Raw genomic sequence first — 19,775 nt, 5'->3', positions numbered from 1 at the left:
GCCAGATAAAGAGGAATGTAGGGCCAAGTCTGAAAGGGTCCTGAGTACAGAAGTTTCTGTTCCGGTGAAGTTGAAGTGTGCCCCGGGTCCTGGCAGCTGAACTCCCATCTTTCAGGGATTTTTATGGAGGCATCAAGATATAGGCATGTCAATCACTACCTCCGTTTCCTGCCTCATTCCCCTTCCTGGAGGATGAGAGGTAGGGGTTAAAGTCCCAAGATTTTAATCATAACTTGGACTTTCTGATGACCAGCCCCCATCCTGAAGCTGTACAGAAACCTATCAAGGGTGACCTCATTAGAACAAAAAGATGTTCCTCTATCACCCAGGAAGTTCCATGAGATTTAGGAGCTCTGTGTCAGGAACCAGGGTTGAAAACCAAATTCTCATCATATCACAATATCACACCGTTAATACATTGAAGTAACCGAGACAGCCACTCTGCACAAAGCCTGTTCTAAACTTCCACTTCTTAAATAACTTTTATCCTAATCCAATCACCCATCGAATCCCCATATCCTGTCAATCTAACCCTTGTTAGGTCATCACCACAAGGTCCCATGTCAAGAAGTGCTCAGTTTCTTTGTTCCCTGGCCATTTTCTCATGCACGTGCTAGTGGCCTTGGGTTCCCGCGTGGTGGTTGGGCCAAGGAACCTCATCCTTTCATTAATCATTATCCTGATTGGTTCGCTGGACCACTGTCACTCTTCCCACCCTCCACAGAGCTGCATTCAGATCTTTGTTTTGTCTCCAATCAATGTGAGCTTTATTCATATCATTTCTTATCAACCATGGGACGAATTTCTGAATTCTTTGTGTTTTTTTTTCTCAGCTCTTATGAGACATTCTTTTTTTTTTAAAGAGAGAGAGAGAGAGAGAGAGAGAGAGAGAGAGAGAGAGAGAGAGAGAATTTTTAATATTTATTTATTTATTTTAGTTTTCGGCAGACACAACATCTTTGTTGGTATGTGGTGCTGAGGATCGAACCGGGGCCAGGCAAGCGCGCTACCGCTTGAGCCACATCCCCAGCCCCCAAGACATTCTAATTTTCTGTTATTTCAGCCTTATGTTTTTTTCCCTTTGGCTTTGGCCCTGATGCTAATGGCTATACATCGGATGGGCTGAAACCTGAGCTTGACAGACCTCAGGATTTTCTCTGATATACTCTTTTATTTCATTTTAGCTATTTCAGACAATAAACAAGAGATTGTACTTTAGAAGTTTCTTGTTATTTTACATTTCACTATGTAACTAATAAGCCATCTCTTCAGGAATTGGTTTGATTGTTTCTAATTTCCATTGGTTACTTTTACCTGTATTAACTAGTTGTAACACAGTCCCCGCTTCCCTCCAAAGGAAACCCGGTAGCTACCCAGGAATCAAAGATGTATCAACTGTCACCCTTTCATCCTTTCCCCCAAACTATGCTCTTGTATGTTTCACTAAGCCATGGCCCTTCTAGCAAATTCCACATCTGAGGCCAATTGTATCTGATTTTTTTAAGACCCCTTCAATTTTATTATTTCACTGGAAGAACTCAAAAAGAACTTGACAGAGTGATTTATTACAGTTTATTTCCATTAAAGGCTATAGATAAAAATCAGCAAAGGTAAAGGATGACAACAGAGCCCAATTTTCTTCTCCCACTGGGTTGTCAGACAGCACCTCGTTCTGCCAGTAAGAGTGTGTGACAACTTGGACAAAATGCTGTGAAACAGAGGTGCTCACCCAAGGTTTGTGTCCAGGATTTTTATTGAGGAGGAATCAGTCATTGTGTGGCTTATCTTGGGTAGTCAGCTTCCAGCCCCTCCAGAGGTCAAATTGATGCATGTGCCCAAGGCCCCATGGTAAATCACATTGTTAGCAGATACTCTTAAGCATGATAAGCCAAGGGCTTAATGGTGTCTTTCAAGAGCCAGTCTCGAGGGGCAGTAATTTCTATGGAAGACACAGAGTCTGAACTCCCCAGAGCTGCTGAGTTAATCTTTTAGTGCATAATATCATGCTGGCATCATTTGATGAAAAGGTCTCTTTCTTCATTGAGTTGCTTTTGTGCCTTCATCAAAAGTTAGTTTGAATCTGTGTAGGCCTGCCTGTCTCTGAACAGTTCATTCTGTTATGTTGACTATATTTCTATCTTGTTCCAGTACCACACAGTCATCTTAACTGTGGCTGGCTACATCTTGAATTTTAGATCATGGTGACTTTTCATTCTTTGTTAAATAATTTTAACATCTCTGTCATCTGTGTTAGCATAATAGTTTGTTTGCTTTTGTTTTCTTTCAGTTTGATACTTTCCTGGTTCTTTGATGAGTGTTGTTTTTGTAAAAATCTACATTTTTGTACTATGTTATTGATATGGGACAGGTGGATGTGAGTGTTGAGAACATGAGGTGAAGGGAATAAATTCTATAAAATGAACCCACTATGCTGGCCCCCACATGCTTTCTTTTCCAAGAAGCACAAGTAGCCCTGCCTGTCTTAAGTTGACAAATTCTGTCATATTCCTCAGCAGACTACCTGTTGTCTGCAGGAGAGATGCAGGCTCAAAATAATATGGATAAGAGGAACCCAAGTTACCCTGAAGGGGGAAACTTTTGTGACCCTTTTCACAGACCAGATTCTGGAACTCGGGAAAATAAGGATAATGTCTCCTAACCATAAAATCTGTAAGAATTCATTGTTAAGATTTCAATTAGAACTGGTCAGCATGGGCCAAAGTGACCTAGAGTTGTCATGGTTGATGTCATCCTGCTCACAGTCAAAAGTCAAGAGGTGGACCTGACTGGGACTCTGGAAACTTCTCTGGGATCTCCAATAAAACCAAAGTGCAGAAGAAGCACACTGTCCCTCTCTTTTCTAAGAGGACCCACTCTCTCTTTTCCTATCCCTTCAATAAACTCATGCCTGTTACTCTGAGTGACATGCCCAAAATCTTCCTGACTTGATCTCAAGAGTCCAGGTTTGAAGTAGGTAGGGGTCTTCATACTGCCTCAGCTTCAGGAAGGCCCTGACACTGTAACATTATGACACTTGGATCTTATTTTAAAATTCTACTTTAGCTGGTTTTACCCAACACTGCTCCAGCAGGAGACGGAGCTACACCACAGGTGGTGCCAGGTGGGGCCCAGGCTCCCCAAGTGCTCTCCCACATGGTCATCCAATGGGAGGCCAGCTGGATTAAGGTCCCAGCTTTCTGCTCTAACAGTAGACTGGTGGTTGGGGAGGGGTGTTTGGGCACCACGTTACAGCATCATGTGAGGTCAGAAGTCTCAGCTCCTCACCTGCCTTGCTGAGGGGTGGAGTGAGTTGGTTTCTTCTTCTGTGGTATTTGGCTAGAGCAGATGAGTCATTGTCCAATAGCTCTCTATCTTGCTAAGCTGTCCCTCTCCCAGGGGGCCTTTGGCAAGAGCAGCCTCTTTAAGAAGGTGTTTGTTTTTGTCTGTGCTAGTTGACATGCCTGAGATGCTGGTTTCTCTAGCTCCAAGTCTAGAATTATATGGGGTCAGGGGAAATCCCAAGAAAATCACTGCCATGTTACTCCTTGGACTATAAGGTCCTTTGCTGTTCTGCCTTCTTCTCTTCGCCTTTAGATCTTTGTGTTTGTTTTACAGATTAATATCCAGTGCTTGGTGGGAGACACAGAGAATAATAGGCATCTACTCTATCTTCCTAGACATGGAAACGCCACGTTCTTTTGAACGCAGTGTGGAACTGTGGGAGGGACCTGGCCACAGGCAGGTGCTGGAGTTGCAGGAAGAAGTGAGACCTGACCAGCAGCACCTCTCCTGGCAGGCCCCCTGCAGGCCTGGGCGCATGAGTGGGTTCATCAGATGTGGCAAAATGTGAGATAGGTCTGGTGGACTTCTACTCCGGGTTCATCATTTAAATATAATTGAACAAAACAATTGGGAGTAACATTGTAAAAAGAAGAAAGGACATGTTTGCATCACATATTTGCTATGAAAAACAAATCACAAACAACTAAAAATCCCCAGTCTCTTTACACCCTCTGGAACAGTGCTTTCAAACTTCAGCTCTCTATTGGTTTCAAAGCCAACTTGGAGGGTTGATTAGAAATAAAACAAAATAAATAAAGGAATAAAAAAGAAAATAAATAAAATGAAATAGAAAAGGATTAATAGTATCTGGTTACTTCACATGTAATGAGCATGTATGTTACAAAACTTCAATTTACTTAATCTATGCATTAATATATAGATGCACTAGTGTAAAAATATATAACTATATTTTTAACTATATATTTTTGCATAAAATTTGAAACTTACTATTTTAGAAGCTATCTCTCATTTAATATTATTAGAACTTCATTAAATAACCTTGTAGAAAATTATAAAAGAGCATACAAAACATGGCATGGCATTGCCTTCCACCCCATTTCTATCTGCTTAAGGAATTCAGTGTGTTTAAATTTTAGTTAAAATGTGTATGTGTTTGTGGATGCTGAAGTCCAAGATCAAGGGTGCTAACAGACTTGGGTGTCTAGTGAGGGTCCGTGTCATTTGTTCATCGATGATGCCTCCTTGCTATGTCCCCACATGGTAGAAGGGGTGAGGAAGTCTGGGGCCTCATTTCTAAGGAGAGAATCCACTGATGAGGGCTCTGCCTTCATAACCTCATCACCACCCAACACCATCATATTGATGATCAGGTTTCAACATATAAATGTGGGGGAAACAAACATTCAGACCAAAGGAGGATATGTATATGTATAATAGGATAAATTCTGAAGCATAAAAGAGTCCTAGGCAAGAATGGGCTCAGATTTAAGACAGGAGGACCTGCTGATCTTGGCAGTGGGGCATCCATGATCCCCCTAGTGCTGAGTCTGGGCCTCACTGGCCACCAATCTGTTCTTCCTTTTCCCAGCTCAGAATTGAGACAAAGTCGGTTCAGGACACACAGCCTCTGGCAGGCAGTACAGAGCAAACCTCCAAATGTCTCCCATCCAGAGGCCTGACTGTGAAGCTCCTGCCAGCTCACCTGTGATAGGGACACCTTTACAGAGGGATGCTGCCAAGGTTCGGCAGAGGCTGCCAGAAGCCCACGTGAGTAGCCATCAGGGCATACCCGTACTAGTGGCCAAGGCCGCTCCAACTCCAGTGAGACTCTTGTTTTCCTTTTATAGATAACTTGCCTAGTCCTCCTGGCAGCAGGTCCAGGTCTCAAGTTCTCTCCATGGCCCCTTCTGCCTGAAATCTGGGGTTGTTTTGAAGGTGTTTTTCTTGCATCCTGTGACACATGTTTATAGTTCATTGAAAAAAAAGTTTGATGACTATCCTTGTGTCTATATCTTTACGTAGTGTTTTAATTATTTCCTTAGGAAAAAAATCCAAGAGCTGGAGATGCTGAGTCAGAAAGTCTGCAGTTTTATAGTCTAAATTATATTGTGTAAATATTTATGACAGGCCTGTGAACTTACGCTAGCTATTTCCCCACATACTGGCCAAAATAGAGTAAAATGTATGAAAACAGCAACATATTTGATTTTTAGACTATTGATCTTGTATACTGTGACTTTTTAAAACTCCTTTATTTTGTAAGTTTTTAGCAGATTTCTTTTTTTTTTTACATTTATTTATTTATTTATATGTGGTACTGAGGATTGAACCCAGGGCCTCACATGTGCTAGACGAGCACTTTACCACTGAGCTACAACCTCAGCCCATATAGCAGATTTCTTTTTCTTTTTTTTTTCATTAGTTGCTCATGACAATACAATGATCTTGACATATCATACATTTGAATCAAATAGGGTATAATTTCTCATTTTTCCAAGTGTACAGGGTTAGGGTTAGAAGATTTCTTAACATTGATTTTACCTAGATCATTCATTCATCTACAAATAGAAATAGTTTTGCTTCTTTCTCTAATTTGGATGCCTCTTACTTGTCCTTGACCAACTTTCCTAGCTAGAACTTCCAGTGTGAGGCAGATTAGAGGTGGAGGGAGTGGACCCTCTCATCGTATTCCTTATCTTACATTGAAAGCATCAGTATTTCACCTTTAAGTATGATATTAACTGTGAACTCTTCCAAGGACACCCTTCCTCAGGTTGAAGAATTTCCTTTCTAAGATAATGGAATGAAACAGACATTATTACTTTATGTATGTATGTGACTATATGACCAATGTGATTCTACAATATGTATAATCAGAAAAATGAGAAATTATATCCCATCTGTGTATGATATATCAAAGTATATTCTACTGTCATGTATAACTAACTAAAACAAATAAAAAATTTTTTTAAAAAAGAATTTCCTTTCTATTCCTAACTTGTTGATGTTTTCATCATTTAAGGGTATTGGATTTTCTCAAATGCTTTTAATTCATTAAGAGATGATCATGTGATTGTTTTTTATTCTACTGATATAGTGCATTATATTAGTTGATTTGGAGGTGAAATCAATATGGCATTCCTTGATCGAGGTATATAATTCTATTTATATATTGCCAAATATGGTTTATGGTTTACTAATACTGTGCTGAGAATTTATGTCTATCTTTGTGTTAGTCAGCTTTTTATTGCTGTGACCAAAATGCCTGGCAAGAATAACTTTGGAGGAAATACTAATGGGTGGATAATGACTCCACAAAGAGATTATGGGTGTGACTTATCCATCTATGATGCCATTTCAGGAGAAGATGGGAATAGAGATGGTATTATACCTGAATGGAAAATGGAACAGAGATGGGTTAAAATCAAAGAAAGCTTTTGGACCTCTAGGCTTCCACAGGATGGGCCAATAGAATGGTCAAACTGTGAACATGTGTAATCCTTGGAGAAAGGAGAATAAAGATCCCAAAGATGAGGCTTTCACCTTAGTGGTTTTATGGGGTTGGTTTATCTTCCAGGCTTCAGCACAACAGGTTGCCATTCCATGCCACAGGGGCAGGGCTACTGCCCAAGGCTGCAGAGGGGACTCTGCTACTCAGAGGTAAGGAGATGGGACTCCTGTCTAGGGCAGTGAGGGTAATACTGCTGCCCCATTAGTCCCTGAAAGTCAGGATGCCCACCTGACGTCTCTTGTGTCTCCAGGAGATTGTTGAACCAAAGAGGATTGTTCTAGTGCCTGAAAATTTCATGAAATTTGTCCTGCTAGCTTTCAGTCTTTCTTGGGATCCCTTTTTTCTTTTTTTGCAATAAGAATTTCTATTGTGTGCTTTTTCCACCACTGTATTTGGGAACTAGATAATTTTCCTGGTTTCAAGGTTTAGCAGCCGGAGAGGAATTTTGTCTCAGGATGAATCATACCTCAAGTTTTATTCACATTTCATTTAGATGATATTTAAATTAGATATTAAACTTAGAGGCAACGCTACAATGGGTTAAGATTTTTGGGTTGTTGAGATGTGGGTTCTATCACGCGGCCTGCGCAATGGTTTCATTAATGAGGTTCTAGGCATAAAGTTAGTTAGAAGAGATCGAAATAAAAACACAGACTCAGTTACCTTATTTCTATTGCTAGGTCTGAGACGGCTCCCTTCTGGTTCCCTCCTCCAACCGCCCAGCAGGGCAGCGAGGATTACTCCGGGCTAGCAGGAGAGAGAAGAGCGAACAGCCTGGAGTAGCCTTTTATTGGGGAACAAGAGATTCAGGGGAGAATTCCATCCAATGAAGGTTGAGGGGGGGCCGCACTCCAAGGTCAGGGTTAGTGATTGGGTCCCCAGGGTCAGTGGTCAGGCACACCCCCACACAGATGGCCTCTCTCATCAGGAAAGGGCCGGGAAAAACTTCGACTGAGCCAAAGTGCCTCAGACCCTTAACAGGAGTCACCCAATCACGTGTTAGAATGGCTTCCCACAGTGGTGAACGTGCGTAAGAAGAACACAAATATTGGGGTTCAGAGGACAGAGTGTTATGAACTCAGTTACATTCTTCCGAACTTCACAAGTTGAAATCCTAAATCCAGTGCTTCAGAATGTGATTGTATTTGGAGACAGGGCCCTCCAAAAAATGAACAAGTTAAAAATCCAATCTGGTGCCCTTATGAGAAGAAATTTAGACACAAGTGAGACACCAGGGATTTTCACACACAAAAGGAAAACCACAGAAGGACAAAGCAAGAAGACAGCTATCTGCAAGCCAAGGAAAGAGACTTTAAAAGAAACCAAAGTTGACAATATCTTATCTTGGACTTTTGGGAAAGTGGGGTTTTTTTAAAAAATATTTATTTAGTTGTAGATGAACACACAGTATATTTATTTATTTTTATGTGGTTCTGAGGATAGAACCCAGTGCCTCACACATGTGAGGCAAGCACTTTACCATTGAGCTACAGCCCCAGGCTCAGTGTTTAGGTTTTTGTATAAATACGATCATATTGTCAGGAAGTAGTGAAAATTTCACTTCTTCTTCTTTTATTTAGAGATGTTTTATTTCTATTACTGTATTGGATGCTTTGTATTTCTTTTTCTTGTCTGTTTGACTTGGTAGGACTTCCCAGTACAATGCTGTATAGAAGTGGTAAGAGTAAGCATCCTATGTGACTCCTGATCTTAAAAGAAAAGTTTTATGTTACATCAAGTAAGCATAAGAAAAAGCAAAATATTTTATTTCATCTTCATTTATCCCTTCAGTAATGCTTTTTCTATTTTATGAGATTAAAAAAATATTTAGGAGGGTGATTCACTAGATAATATTTCTTCTGCTCCCTTCTCTCTCTCTCTTCTCCTTCTGGTGTTCCCATTATGCTCCTTTACATGTTTTGTAATTGTTTCACAGTTCTTGGAAATTCTGATTGTTTTAAATTTTTGATTTTAGTTTTCAGAACTTTCTGGTGGAATATTTTTAAAGTCACTGTTTTTTTTCCTCAGGTGAGTCCAGTCTATTGATAAAGCCCTGATAGAGATGTTTTATTTCTATTACTGTGTTTATTTCTAGTATTTCATTTTGATTCTTAGAATTTCCGTCCTCTGTTTACTTTATCCATTTGTTCTCGTCTGTTGTACAGTTTTCCACTAGAATCCTAAGCATATTGTTCATTGTTAATTTATTGTTGATCTGAGAAATCTAACATTTCTGCCATATCTGAGTCAGGTTCTGATGCTTTTAAATTTTGCTTCTTCAGATACTTCTTTCTTGTCTTTTTGCATACATTGAGTGACTTGCAACAGGCTCTGTGCTCTAACTGAAGAGGAGGGTGTACCTCAATTTTTTTCTGAAGGCAGTTCAGGCCCATATCATCGCGCCAACATGGCCGCCCACAGCCCCTAGTGTCACCGTGGGCGCCGCCATATTGGCGTTAAGCCCCTCCTTCATCACACCGGAATGGGAACTAGCAGAATGCCATGTTGGTTAAGGGCAACTTCGGTCCGTGAAGCCTCTGCTGAGCATGCGCACACGCAGGCCACGTCCCTGGAGTCCTGCTAGGGCAGGGGGGCGGGAGGGGGGAATCAAAGGGAGTGGGTTACGTTTTAATTCCTGCGACTGTAGTCGCCGCCCAAGGCAAAAGAGAGTGCGGGTGAGCGACAGGTGAGTGCAGGGATGGAGTGAAGGGTCTCTGGCATCCGCGATCAGGGGTCGGACTGCGATGGGGATGAGGAGCGGATCGGATAACGGGTCGGGTAGTCTCGGATGCTGGGTGCGAACGAGGGGAGCGGGCTGCGGGGGCCGTGGGGGCGGACCCGAGGGAGGACAGCCGGGCGCTGGCGCGCGGGTCTGGGGTCGTCGACACCGGCGTGTTTAGCTGGGCGTCTCCTTATCAAATCGTCTTTATTTTGCTAGGGATTCGAAAACGGCATTGCCTTGGGATTGCGTGTAAGTTTGCAGTTACCTTGTTTTGGGCCCTTTCATTTCCTGTCATTCCCGTGGATGCGTTTATACATCATCTTCTCTTTTCAAAAATCAGGCATCACAAGGGCTTATTTTTTAAAATTTTTTGGTAATGGGGATTGAACTCAGGGGCTCTCAACCACTGAGCCACATCTCAGCCCTATTCTGTATTTTATTTAGAGACAGGGTCTCACTGATCTGCTTAGGTACTCGCTTTTGCTGAGGCTGGCTTTGCACTTGGGATCCTCCTGCCTCAGCCTCCCGAGCCGCTGGAATTACAGGCATGCCCCTCTGTACCCGACTCCAACTACCTCTCTATCTGTGAAATGTATAAATTCAATTTGATATTCCGCTTTTATCCTGAGCTATTTAGGAGAGTTTCTTCATCCTTAAGCTATTAAGATGTTTTTATTGCTTATTTTTATTTTATTGTATTTTCAGGAACTGTATACTGTCAAATTTCAACTTCTTAAAACTTATTAAGATTTTCTGTGTATTGGGCAAAATTCTTTTATGTTTATTAAATTTGTCTTGTTGAATTGTTCAAATCTTTCCTGATTCTGGTCTACTTGATTCAAAATATTCAGGAGGGAATAAAAATACAATAAAATCCTCTTACTTTGATAGATCATTTTGTAGTACTGTGTGCTTTTTCCCTAATTTTATTTGTGTTGCATCTGGGGGAGGGGCATTTATACATAAACCTAATGGTTAATGCATTAACTATCATTTTTCATTTATTGGATGCTATTAATATAGAGTTCTTTTTTTCAAATCAGAAAAGCACTTGACCTTGAATTCCATTTTGATATTTACATTGTAGCCACTGCTTTCACTTTTATTGCATTCACATGGTATATCTTTGTTTAGAGCTTTGTTTTATACTTACATTTGCCTATTAGTTTTAGGTGATCTGCTTGTCAATAATAGATTTTATTTTTTTTTAAATCTAGCCTTTAGTCTCTGTGTCTTGGCAAGAGAATTTTACCTCTTCAGTTTAGTGTAGTAATGATTAGTGTAGTAATGATTTACTTGATTTTATGCCTTCCAACTTATGGTTACTCTTTTTTCAGGGTTACTCTTTATTTTAACTACTACTTCTTTTTTTTTTGGTACTGGGGATTGAACTCAAGGGCACTCGACCATTGAGCCACATCCCCAACCCTGATTTGTTTTTTATTTAGAGACAGGGTCTCACTGAGTTGCTAAGTACCTTGCTGTTGCTGAGGCTGACTTTGAACTCAGGATCCTCCTGTCTCAGCCTCCCAAGCTGCTGGGATTACAGATGTGCACCACCACACCTGGCTATTTTAATTCTATTCTTATTTTGTGCTTTTTCTTTTCATCTTAATAATCTCGTTGGATTGATGAAATTTCTATTCATTGTATCCACTTACACCCCATGTAACTTCTATTTCTTCCTCAGGTAATTAGGAATGTTTTGTTGTATGATATTATTAATTTTCTCTATAGTTGCCTCCTTATCACATCATTACATTGTCCTTTTTTATAATTACATATCTTGTGTAAAAATTGTTGCTGAATTGTATTTTCCTGTTTGAGATTTCTCCCTCCTGATTTGTTTTATTTTTATTTGTAATATTTCCTTCAGTATTTTCCTCCAGATAAAGATGGAGGTATTCAGCCAATGTTTTCATTTCTGAAAATGTACCTCTCTGGCCTTAACAGAAGACTGTTTTTTTATGTACTATTTCCCAAATCATTTAGCACTCATTACTGAAGATTAGGAGTCTTTTGATTTTCTTTATTCTTTCTATTTAAATAATCTGTTCTTTCATATGTGCTGTATCTTTAGCATTTAGGAGTTTTCCCAGATTTGTTCATTCATTGGGTTCCTGTGTGTGTGTGTGTGTGTGTGTGTAAATGTGTGGGAAAGACTGACTAATGGGCCAAGAGTGGTGGTGCCCCCCTGTAATCACAGCGGCTTGGGAGTCTGAGGTAGGAGGATTGCAAGTTCAAAGCCAGCCTCAGCAACTTAGTGATGCCCTAAGCAATTTAGCAAGACTCTGTTTCAAAATGAAAAATAGAGGGAAAAAAGCAGGGGTAGGTCCTGGGGATGTGGTTCAGCGGGTTTATGGAAGAACGACCGGACAAGGCTCGTCATAGGAGAAATACCGTTTATTGAGGAACAGCTTTGCACATTTATAGAGGGAGGGGGCAGTTTAACAGTTGGCACGGGGTGCTTTCTGATTGGTGGGTAAAGATCATGAGAGTTGGGCGGCTGTGGGAGACCAACCTTACACGTGACTGAGTACACTCCCTGGCTGGGTGCTGAGGCGCTCAGTTGCAGAAATGTGGCAGAACTATGTTCACCTGTTCCTTTGTAATATAAACCCTTGCCCTGTTTAGGATAAAATCTTCCATGGAAGTGCCTTTTTGTGTCCCCTTCTCTTACTGTGCCCTTGGGTGTGGCCTACCCAGGTGTCAGTCAACCTGCTGACAGTGGACATCATGAAGATAGACTCAGCCCCCTGAAACCTGACCCCTTGCCTCATTTGAATAGCTTCTCAATAAAAGGGGTCAGCGCCTGCTCTCGCTCTCTTAAAAGGGACAGGTGAGCATAGCTTCACCCATGGGGCTGTAGCAAGACACACCCATGCACGAGACACCGAGCCTCGGACCCAAGAAGGGTGGGCAGAGCTCTGCCACATTTCTGCAACTGAGCGCCTCAGCACCCAGCCGGGGAGTGTAACCAGTCACGTGTAAAGTAGGTCTCTCTCCCACAATCATCCATAGTCAAATTCCTCTTATCATCTAAAAAGTGACTTTTTAAACTTTTTACCGTGAGAATTTCAAAGATACAAAAGTGAAGTGAGTTGTAGAGTAAACCCATCTGTACCCTTCAACCAGCTTCCATGATCACCAGCTCGTACCTGACCATGTCAGCTGCAACCTCCCTTCCCTCATGTTTTTCTTTCTCTGCGGGATTATTTTGAATCAAATCTCAGCATTGTGTCCTCTCATCTACACATATTTTGGTGTGTAAATTTAAAGATAACTGCTTTAAAAAAGAGTACTGTTATAACATTTTTTTAAAAAAAAACTCACAGTGTGTTTTAAAGTATCGTTTTATGTGTGTTGGTGGTAGTGTTAAAGAAAAGTTATAGACACATTAAATTTAGCAGAGCTTATTTGGGCAAGGAATGATTCATGAATCAGGCAGCACTCAGAACCAGAAGGAATTCAGAAAGCTCTGCCCAGCAGCGGGAGATCTGAGCTTTTATTGGCTGGTAGGACACGGAACCAAAGTTGAGCCATCACCTGACTGGTTACAGCTAGATGTCTGTCTTATTTGGTATGATGTGATATGTTGGCTGCTTGTGATTGAAACTTGGCAGTTATACTCTTTTTTTTCCCCCTCCCAGTACTGGGGATTGAATCCAGGGCGCTCTACCACTGGGTTACATTCCCAGTCCCCGTTTTTCTTTGGGGATAGAACCCAGGGCCTTGTGCTTGCGAGGTAAGCACTCTACCAACTGAGTGCTGTATATCCCCAGCCCCTGTCCCCAGTCCTTTTTATTTTTTATTTTGAGACAGTTTTGTTAAGTTGCCCAGGCTGGCCTTGAACCTGTGATCCTCCAGCCTCTGCCCTCCCAGTCGCTGGGATTACAGGTGTGCCCCCTGCCTGTCTCTTACACTCTTAAGTTAGGCTTTGGTTTGTTTGCACACTAAGTTAGGTCGTAGTCTTCTGTGTAGAGACTCCGACCTAACTTCCTTCAGGCCAGCTTCAGGGGGGCAGCTTCAGGCCAAATTTAAGTTTATTTAATAGTAGATTTAGGAGTTTGATTGGATTAGGTTCCCTTTTTTTACCTTTTTGGCAAGGTGGCTTCCAGTTTGTATTGTGTGTCTCCATCGTGAGACGTGTCTGCTCATCACTTTTTATGATGTGAGCAGCCATTGATGATCATTTCCTAGATCCGCTATTGCATCAGGGGTGCAAAATGGACAGATTCCATTTCTGCCATTGCTTTTAGTTCTTAGCTGGCATAAATATGTAGAGAGGAATTCCTTCATCAGTGTTGAGTTACCCGAAATTTCAGCTGTTTAGGAAAGGCAGCAGAAATGCCTTTTTCTTCCTCTATTTATAGATTTCAAAAATAATAATTTGATACCCAACATTTTCCAAAGGTTCCAGAAATGTTCTATATCTTGATCCGAGTGGTAGGTGCACAGGTGTGGGAAATATATATACCTAATATTTATGTAAAAATTAGCAAAGTCAGGGAAAATATTGAGAGAATGGAGCTAGGGTAAAGGGGACACAGTAGCCAATGGATGGCCTTTTTTTTTTTTTTTTTTTTGGTGATAGTGGGGATAAAACCCAGGGCCCCATACATGCTATAAGAGGTCTACCACTGAGCCACATCTCAGCCCCACTCTTTGGAGCCTGCTCCCAAAGAATCGATAAAAGCATGTGTTAGGGAATAATTGGGAAATTTAAAAAAATATTTATTTATTTTTTAGTTACAGGTGGACACAATGACTTTATTTTACTTTATGTGGTGCTGAGGATCGAACCCAGTGCCTCACACATGCTAGGCGAGTGCACTACCGCTGAGCCACAACCCAGCACGGGAAATTTTGAATATGAGCCCATATTAGCATGATATTACAGAATTACCATTACTTTTCTGAGGGCATGATAATGATTTTTAAGATTTTTTTTATGTGATGTGTTTAGACCTGAAATGTCACATCTGCAACTTTCAAATTGTTCAACAAAAGCAAAGTATAGAAATAAAGCACAATTTTACCTCTTCTCTCTTAGGGTTTTTTTTTTTTTTTTTGGTGGGGGGGAGGGTAGAGGTTGGGCCTGAAAATTAAATCGACCTTAAACAGATTAATAGAAAAGCATACCAATTTCATATAAGTCACATGTGACCTGGGAACCTCGTAAAGAAATGAAGACCCAATGAAGGGACAAAACCTCATGCTTTTATGTTAGGTGGACAGAGAGGCAGTGGGGGAAAGGGACTGAATGTTATGGGGAGGCTACAGGAAGAGAGTGATTGCAACAAGGTCTGTACAGAATTCCCTTGGCCACGGCTTCCCATCAACAGCGCTTCTCCTCTCAGTTTCAGTGTGGGCATCTTCCATACGGGGCGTTCATCTTCTATTTTAAAGAAGAAAAGTGGTGAATTTGAGTGCTCTTCTTGCGTCTGCAAATTTTCAGGTGTTCTTAGCTCACAACAATCTTTATATCAAAATAGCATGTTTTGGAATTCGTACTCTGCCATCCTTCACACGCATATTTAAAATATTCATATATGTGTATATGAATATGTGTATGTTTGGAAAGATGAAATAAATTTGGCAAACTGCTAATTATTGAAACAAGGTGGAGGGTATATCCTTGTAATCTAATCATTCAACTTTTCTTTATGTTGGAAAACTCATAAAACAGTTTTGGGGAACAATGGCCACAGTCAGTTGGAGACTTGGCTCAGGTCTTATGGCTCATTAGTAACCTAGAACTTGATCCCCTTACTGTGCTGTAGCCAAAACAAAGTTTCTACTGAAAGCTCTCTTTGAAGAACTATATGTAAGGGAAAGCAGTAAAAAAGTTAAGAAGCTCCCTTTCTGGTATTTCTTGTGGATATTCTCATGCCTTGGGGTAATTAACAGAACTCAGAGTAAAATTATCAATTTTAGGAGTCATCTAACACACTGCATGGAAGATGGACAGGTATGGACAGATAGAATCCAAGCCAAGAGAAAATGAAGAGGAGACTCCCAGTTCTAAGTCAAGTTTGGAATATCGCTTTATGTATTTTCACACAGTTTTGAACTTGAACTATAAAATATTTATTCTTTAAAACAGTTATTTTGTTGTTTACTGACAATAAAAAAGTTGTTGAAATCACCTATACATTTACCATCACCCAGATATTATATGTTAACATGTTAGTATATTTGTTTCCATATAATAGCCTATGTACACAAATACATTTGTGCATGCATTTATGTATGAATGTGTGCGTACACACGAGTAAACATAGTACAATGAAAGTAGAATCATACTATTTGGTATGTCTTTTTTAGGGGGGGAAGTTCTGGGGATTGAACTCCGGCACTCGACCACTGAGCCCCATCCCCAGCCCTGTTTTGTATTTTATTTAGAGACAGGGTCTCACTGAGTTGCTTCACACATCACCTTTGCTAAGGCTGGCTTTGAACTCGCAATCCTCCTGTCTCAGCCTCCTGAGCTGCTGGGATTATAGGTGTGTGCCACCATGCCCAGCCTATTTGGTACATTTTTTATATTTACTCAGCATTTTAACATACTATTCTACTGTATTTCAATTTTATGTAACATTATGTCCTATAAGGTGTTTAATTAATCTACAGTTATTGTCAGGGTTTTGTAGCTTTTCTTTGTTATTGGCCATGTTGTTGTGAAATTCCCACCCTTGTGCAATATTGGGTGTTTTTTTTTTTTAATGATGTAATCCTAAAAGTAAATTTTGGGATTGTAGATGCATAAGTGCTAAATGACACATGTATCCATGTGTGACAATGGCATGCTTCCTACTCTCATCTATACCTCTGCCTATCTGTTTTCTCAGATCTCTGCCCCTTCTCTAGAAGAGCCCAAGATGAGCAAGTCCCTGGTGAGTTCTTGTCTGTTCATCTATTTATTTGTTTTTTTTAAAAATTTTCCTAGTGAATTTTAGGAGTCATCTAACACACTGTGTGGAAGATGGACAGGTATGGATAGATAGAACCCAAGCCAAGAGAAAATGAAGAGGAGACTCCCAGTTCTAAGTCAAGTTTGGAATATCACTTTATGCATTCTCACAGTTATGAACTTGAGCTATAAAATTGTTTCTGATCTTCCTGACGTAAAGATAATGGAAATGGATGCATGGTTTGTATTATTGACAGGTGATTTGTCAGTAATATCAGTTTCCTCTCTCTTGATGTTTGTGAAAGTTTTTGATGGATTTTCAGGTGGGTGGTGGCTGAGCGGTGTCTCAGTGGTGACCCTGTTCACAGGGCCCTGGCAGGTTTTCCCTGTTGGTTGAGCAGTGCTTCCCATGCTTGACTTGCACATTAATTCAGGTTCTGGTTCTTGGATGGAATACAGTTTGCATTACTCACAGTCCCAAAGAATGTCAGGGCTTCCTTTCCAAGGACCACCCTTTGAAGCAGACTTAAGTTTTTTCATGAATAGGTGTTGGATTATGCAAGTGCTTTTTCTGCATCAGTTGACATGATCATGTGAGTTCACGTCTTTAAACTGTTGATATGGTAGACTACTTTGATCAGTTTTGTAATATTGAACCAACCTATCATTTTTGGAATAAATCCTATTTTGTCATGATATATATTTCTTTTTATATGTTGTATTTAATCAGTATTTTGTTAAAGATCTTTGCATCATGTGTATGAGAGAGATTGCTCTTACTTCTCTCTGCCTTTCTCTCCCCCACTCCCTCTACCAGTTTTGGTTTTGATATTAGAGTAATAATGGCCTCCGAAATGAATTGGAATGTGTTCCTTTATATTGATTACTCTGCCAGAGATTGTGTATAATTTGTGTTTACTTTTTCTCTACTGTGTGTCCAGTTTTTATATTAGGTAATACATCATAGAATTAATCAGAAAATAATTCCCTTCTTTTCTGTTTTCTGCAACACATTGTGTGGAATTCATGTTCGTCCTCTAAGTATTTGGTAGAATTCTCCAGAGAAATCATCCAGGCCTACAGATTTTTTTTATGGAAAATTTAAAATTGCAAACTCAATTTCATTATTATTTGTTTATTATTGAGGTTTGTAATCTTTTAGGCATTGATTTCTTTAATCTAAGTTGTCACATTTCTCTGTGTAAAGTTGTTTGTAGTTGTGTTAGTCTACTCTGGCTGCCTTAACATTATACCACAGATTGGGTGGATCAAAAACCAGAACTTTTGTTTTCTCACAGTTTTGGAGGTTGGAAGTGGGAGTTCAGGGTGTCAGCGCGGTCAAGTTCTGGGGAGGGTACTCTTAATTCGAAAATGGCTGGCTTCTGACAGTGCACACATGGCCTTCATCAGTGCATGCTCACCTGTAGGGAGAAAGAGAACTCTTCTTTAAAGCCATCAGGTTGATTTTTACTTTTTTTGTTTGGTTGTTGGATTTTACTTTTTTTTTCATAGACAATAACCTTACTGAGCCCAGCTTGCCCTTCACATCAGTACCTCCTCATCTTTGCCACTGCCAGAATTTTCACCACATGGATCTCTGGCATCAGCCCATCCTGGGATGGTCACAGTTGTTTCAGGGGGCATAGAGCTAGAAGTAGCACTGTCATCTCAGCTGGGGTCGAAGAGGTAGATAAGAGTGTTGGCCAAGAAGAAAAGGAAACTGCCATCAACCATGTTGCTGAGAGCTGGGGCCCCACTTTTGTTGGGTTTGGGGGTGGATCTGATGGTGGTTATGTGTCCCAAGACTCCAGTTTATATCTGAGTTAAAACTAGGAGGCTGAAGTTGAGTGGGAGGAAGAGGAAGCCCTTCATCCTGGCAGAGTCTTGCTGGGCTCTCCTGGTGACATCTGTGCTCTCTGGTGACATCAGGGCTCTCTGCCTAATACCACCTGTCTTCCCAGAGCAAGCTCATTTTCCCTTTGCCATAAGAATATACAACAAGAAGGAGGCCATCTGCAAACCAGGAAGTGGGCTCTACCCAGTCACAGAATCTTTGAGCGCTTTAATCTTGGACTTCTAGCTTCCAGAACTATGAGAAATAAATATTTGTTATTTAATCCTTCCAGTCTGTAGTATTTTGTTATAGCAGCCTGAGCTAATTAACTATGTAACATCCCTGATAATTTTCTTTCCTCCACAGTCTATTTTATTTAATATGGATACAGCCATTTCTGCTTTCATTTAATATTTGTATGTTATATATTTGTATTAGTGCCCTAGGGCCATCATAACAAACTTCATAAACAAGGTGGCTTAAAACAATAGGGATTTATTCTTTTACAGTTCTGAAGGCTGGAAGTCCAAAATCAAGGTATTGGTAGGGCTATGCTCTCTCTTCTTCTTCTAGTGGTTGCCGGAAATCCTTGTGTTCTTGGTGTTCTCCTACTGTTTCTATTGTCACATGGCCATCTTTCCTCTCTCTGTGTGGCATTCTTCCCTCTACAGAACGTAAACAGTTCCTATTTTATTTTCACTGGATATTGAGTTCTACATCAACAATTCTTTCCCTTTAGCAACTGGAAACTATTGTGCCACTTCCTTTTGATTCTGTAGTCTATGAGAAACCCTCTTTCATTCAAACTGCTATTTCCCTACAGATAACATATAATTACCCTCTGGCTGCTCTCAGATTCTTTTCTTGAATATGATTTTCAAACATTTCATTGTAATGTGTCTGGGCATGGATTTATTTGATCTCTTCCTGTTTGAGACTTGCTCAGCTTCTGGAATCTGTAGATTTATTCCTTTTTTTTTTTTAAATCTGGAAAGTTTTCAACTATTATTTCTTCAAATATTTTTTGCACTTCCCCATGCCATTCCTTTTCCTTCCTTCTAGGACTCTGATGAAATGAGCGTTAGATCTGCTATATTATTGTATGGGTCCCTTAGGCTATGTTTGATTTTTCCATATATTTTATTTCTTTTGTTCAGATTAGTTAACTTCTATTGATCTGTCTTCAGGACAGTTGATTCTTTCCTTTGTATGTTCATTCTGCTGTTGAAATCATTAAAGTCTTAAATTTTTCTTTTCTTTCTGGTGTGTGTGTGTGTGTGTGTGTGTGTGTATTACTAAGGATCAGTCAACCCAGGGCTTCACGCCTCACATGTGCTATCTAAGCACTGACCTATACTTCTCAGCCTCTGGTTCTTTTTAATATCTACTATTTCTTTGCTGAGAGTTTCTATATTTCCATTTGTTTCAAGAGTATTTGCAACTTCTTGTTGGAGTATTTTTGTGTAAGCTTCTTTAAACCCTTGCCAAGTAA

General features: G+C 40.3%; 1 protein-coding gene across 3 annotated transcripts in view; it reads left to right on the top strand.

The window, feature by feature from the left end:
• The first annotated feature begins 9,378 nt into the window (after positions 1-9,378).
• Znf484 (zinc finger protein 484) overlaps positions 9,379-19,775 on the top strand; it is a 33,402-nt gene continuing 23,005 nt past the window's right edge. The window contains exons 1-3 of one of the 3 annotated variants that reach the window (XM_040271149.2): positions 9,401-9,500; positions 15,474-15,507; positions 16,388-16,432. In XM_040271149.2, the coding sequence (XP_040127083.2) occupies positions 15,493-15,507; positions 16,388-16,432 (60 nt within the window). In that variant the 5' untranslated portion in view covers positions 9,401-9,500; positions 15,474-15,492. Of the gene's footprint in view, positions 9,501-9,752; positions 9,786-15,473; positions 15,508-16,387; positions 16,433-19,775 lie in introns of all 3 variants that reach the window. The other 2 variants (XM_040271154.2, XM_005320858.5) reach the window with 2 other exon arrangements.

This window comes from Ictidomys tridecemlineatus, chromosome 13 (assembly GCF_052094955.1).
Source record: "Ictidomys tridecemlineatus isolate mIctTri1 chromosome 13, mIctTri1.hap1, whole genome shotgun sequence".
Taxonomy (NCBI): Eukaryota; Metazoa; Chordata; class Mammalia; order Rodentia; family Sciuridae; genus Ictidomys; species Ictidomys tridecemlineatus.
This window is presented reverse-complemented; position numbering and strand designations above follow the sequence as displayed.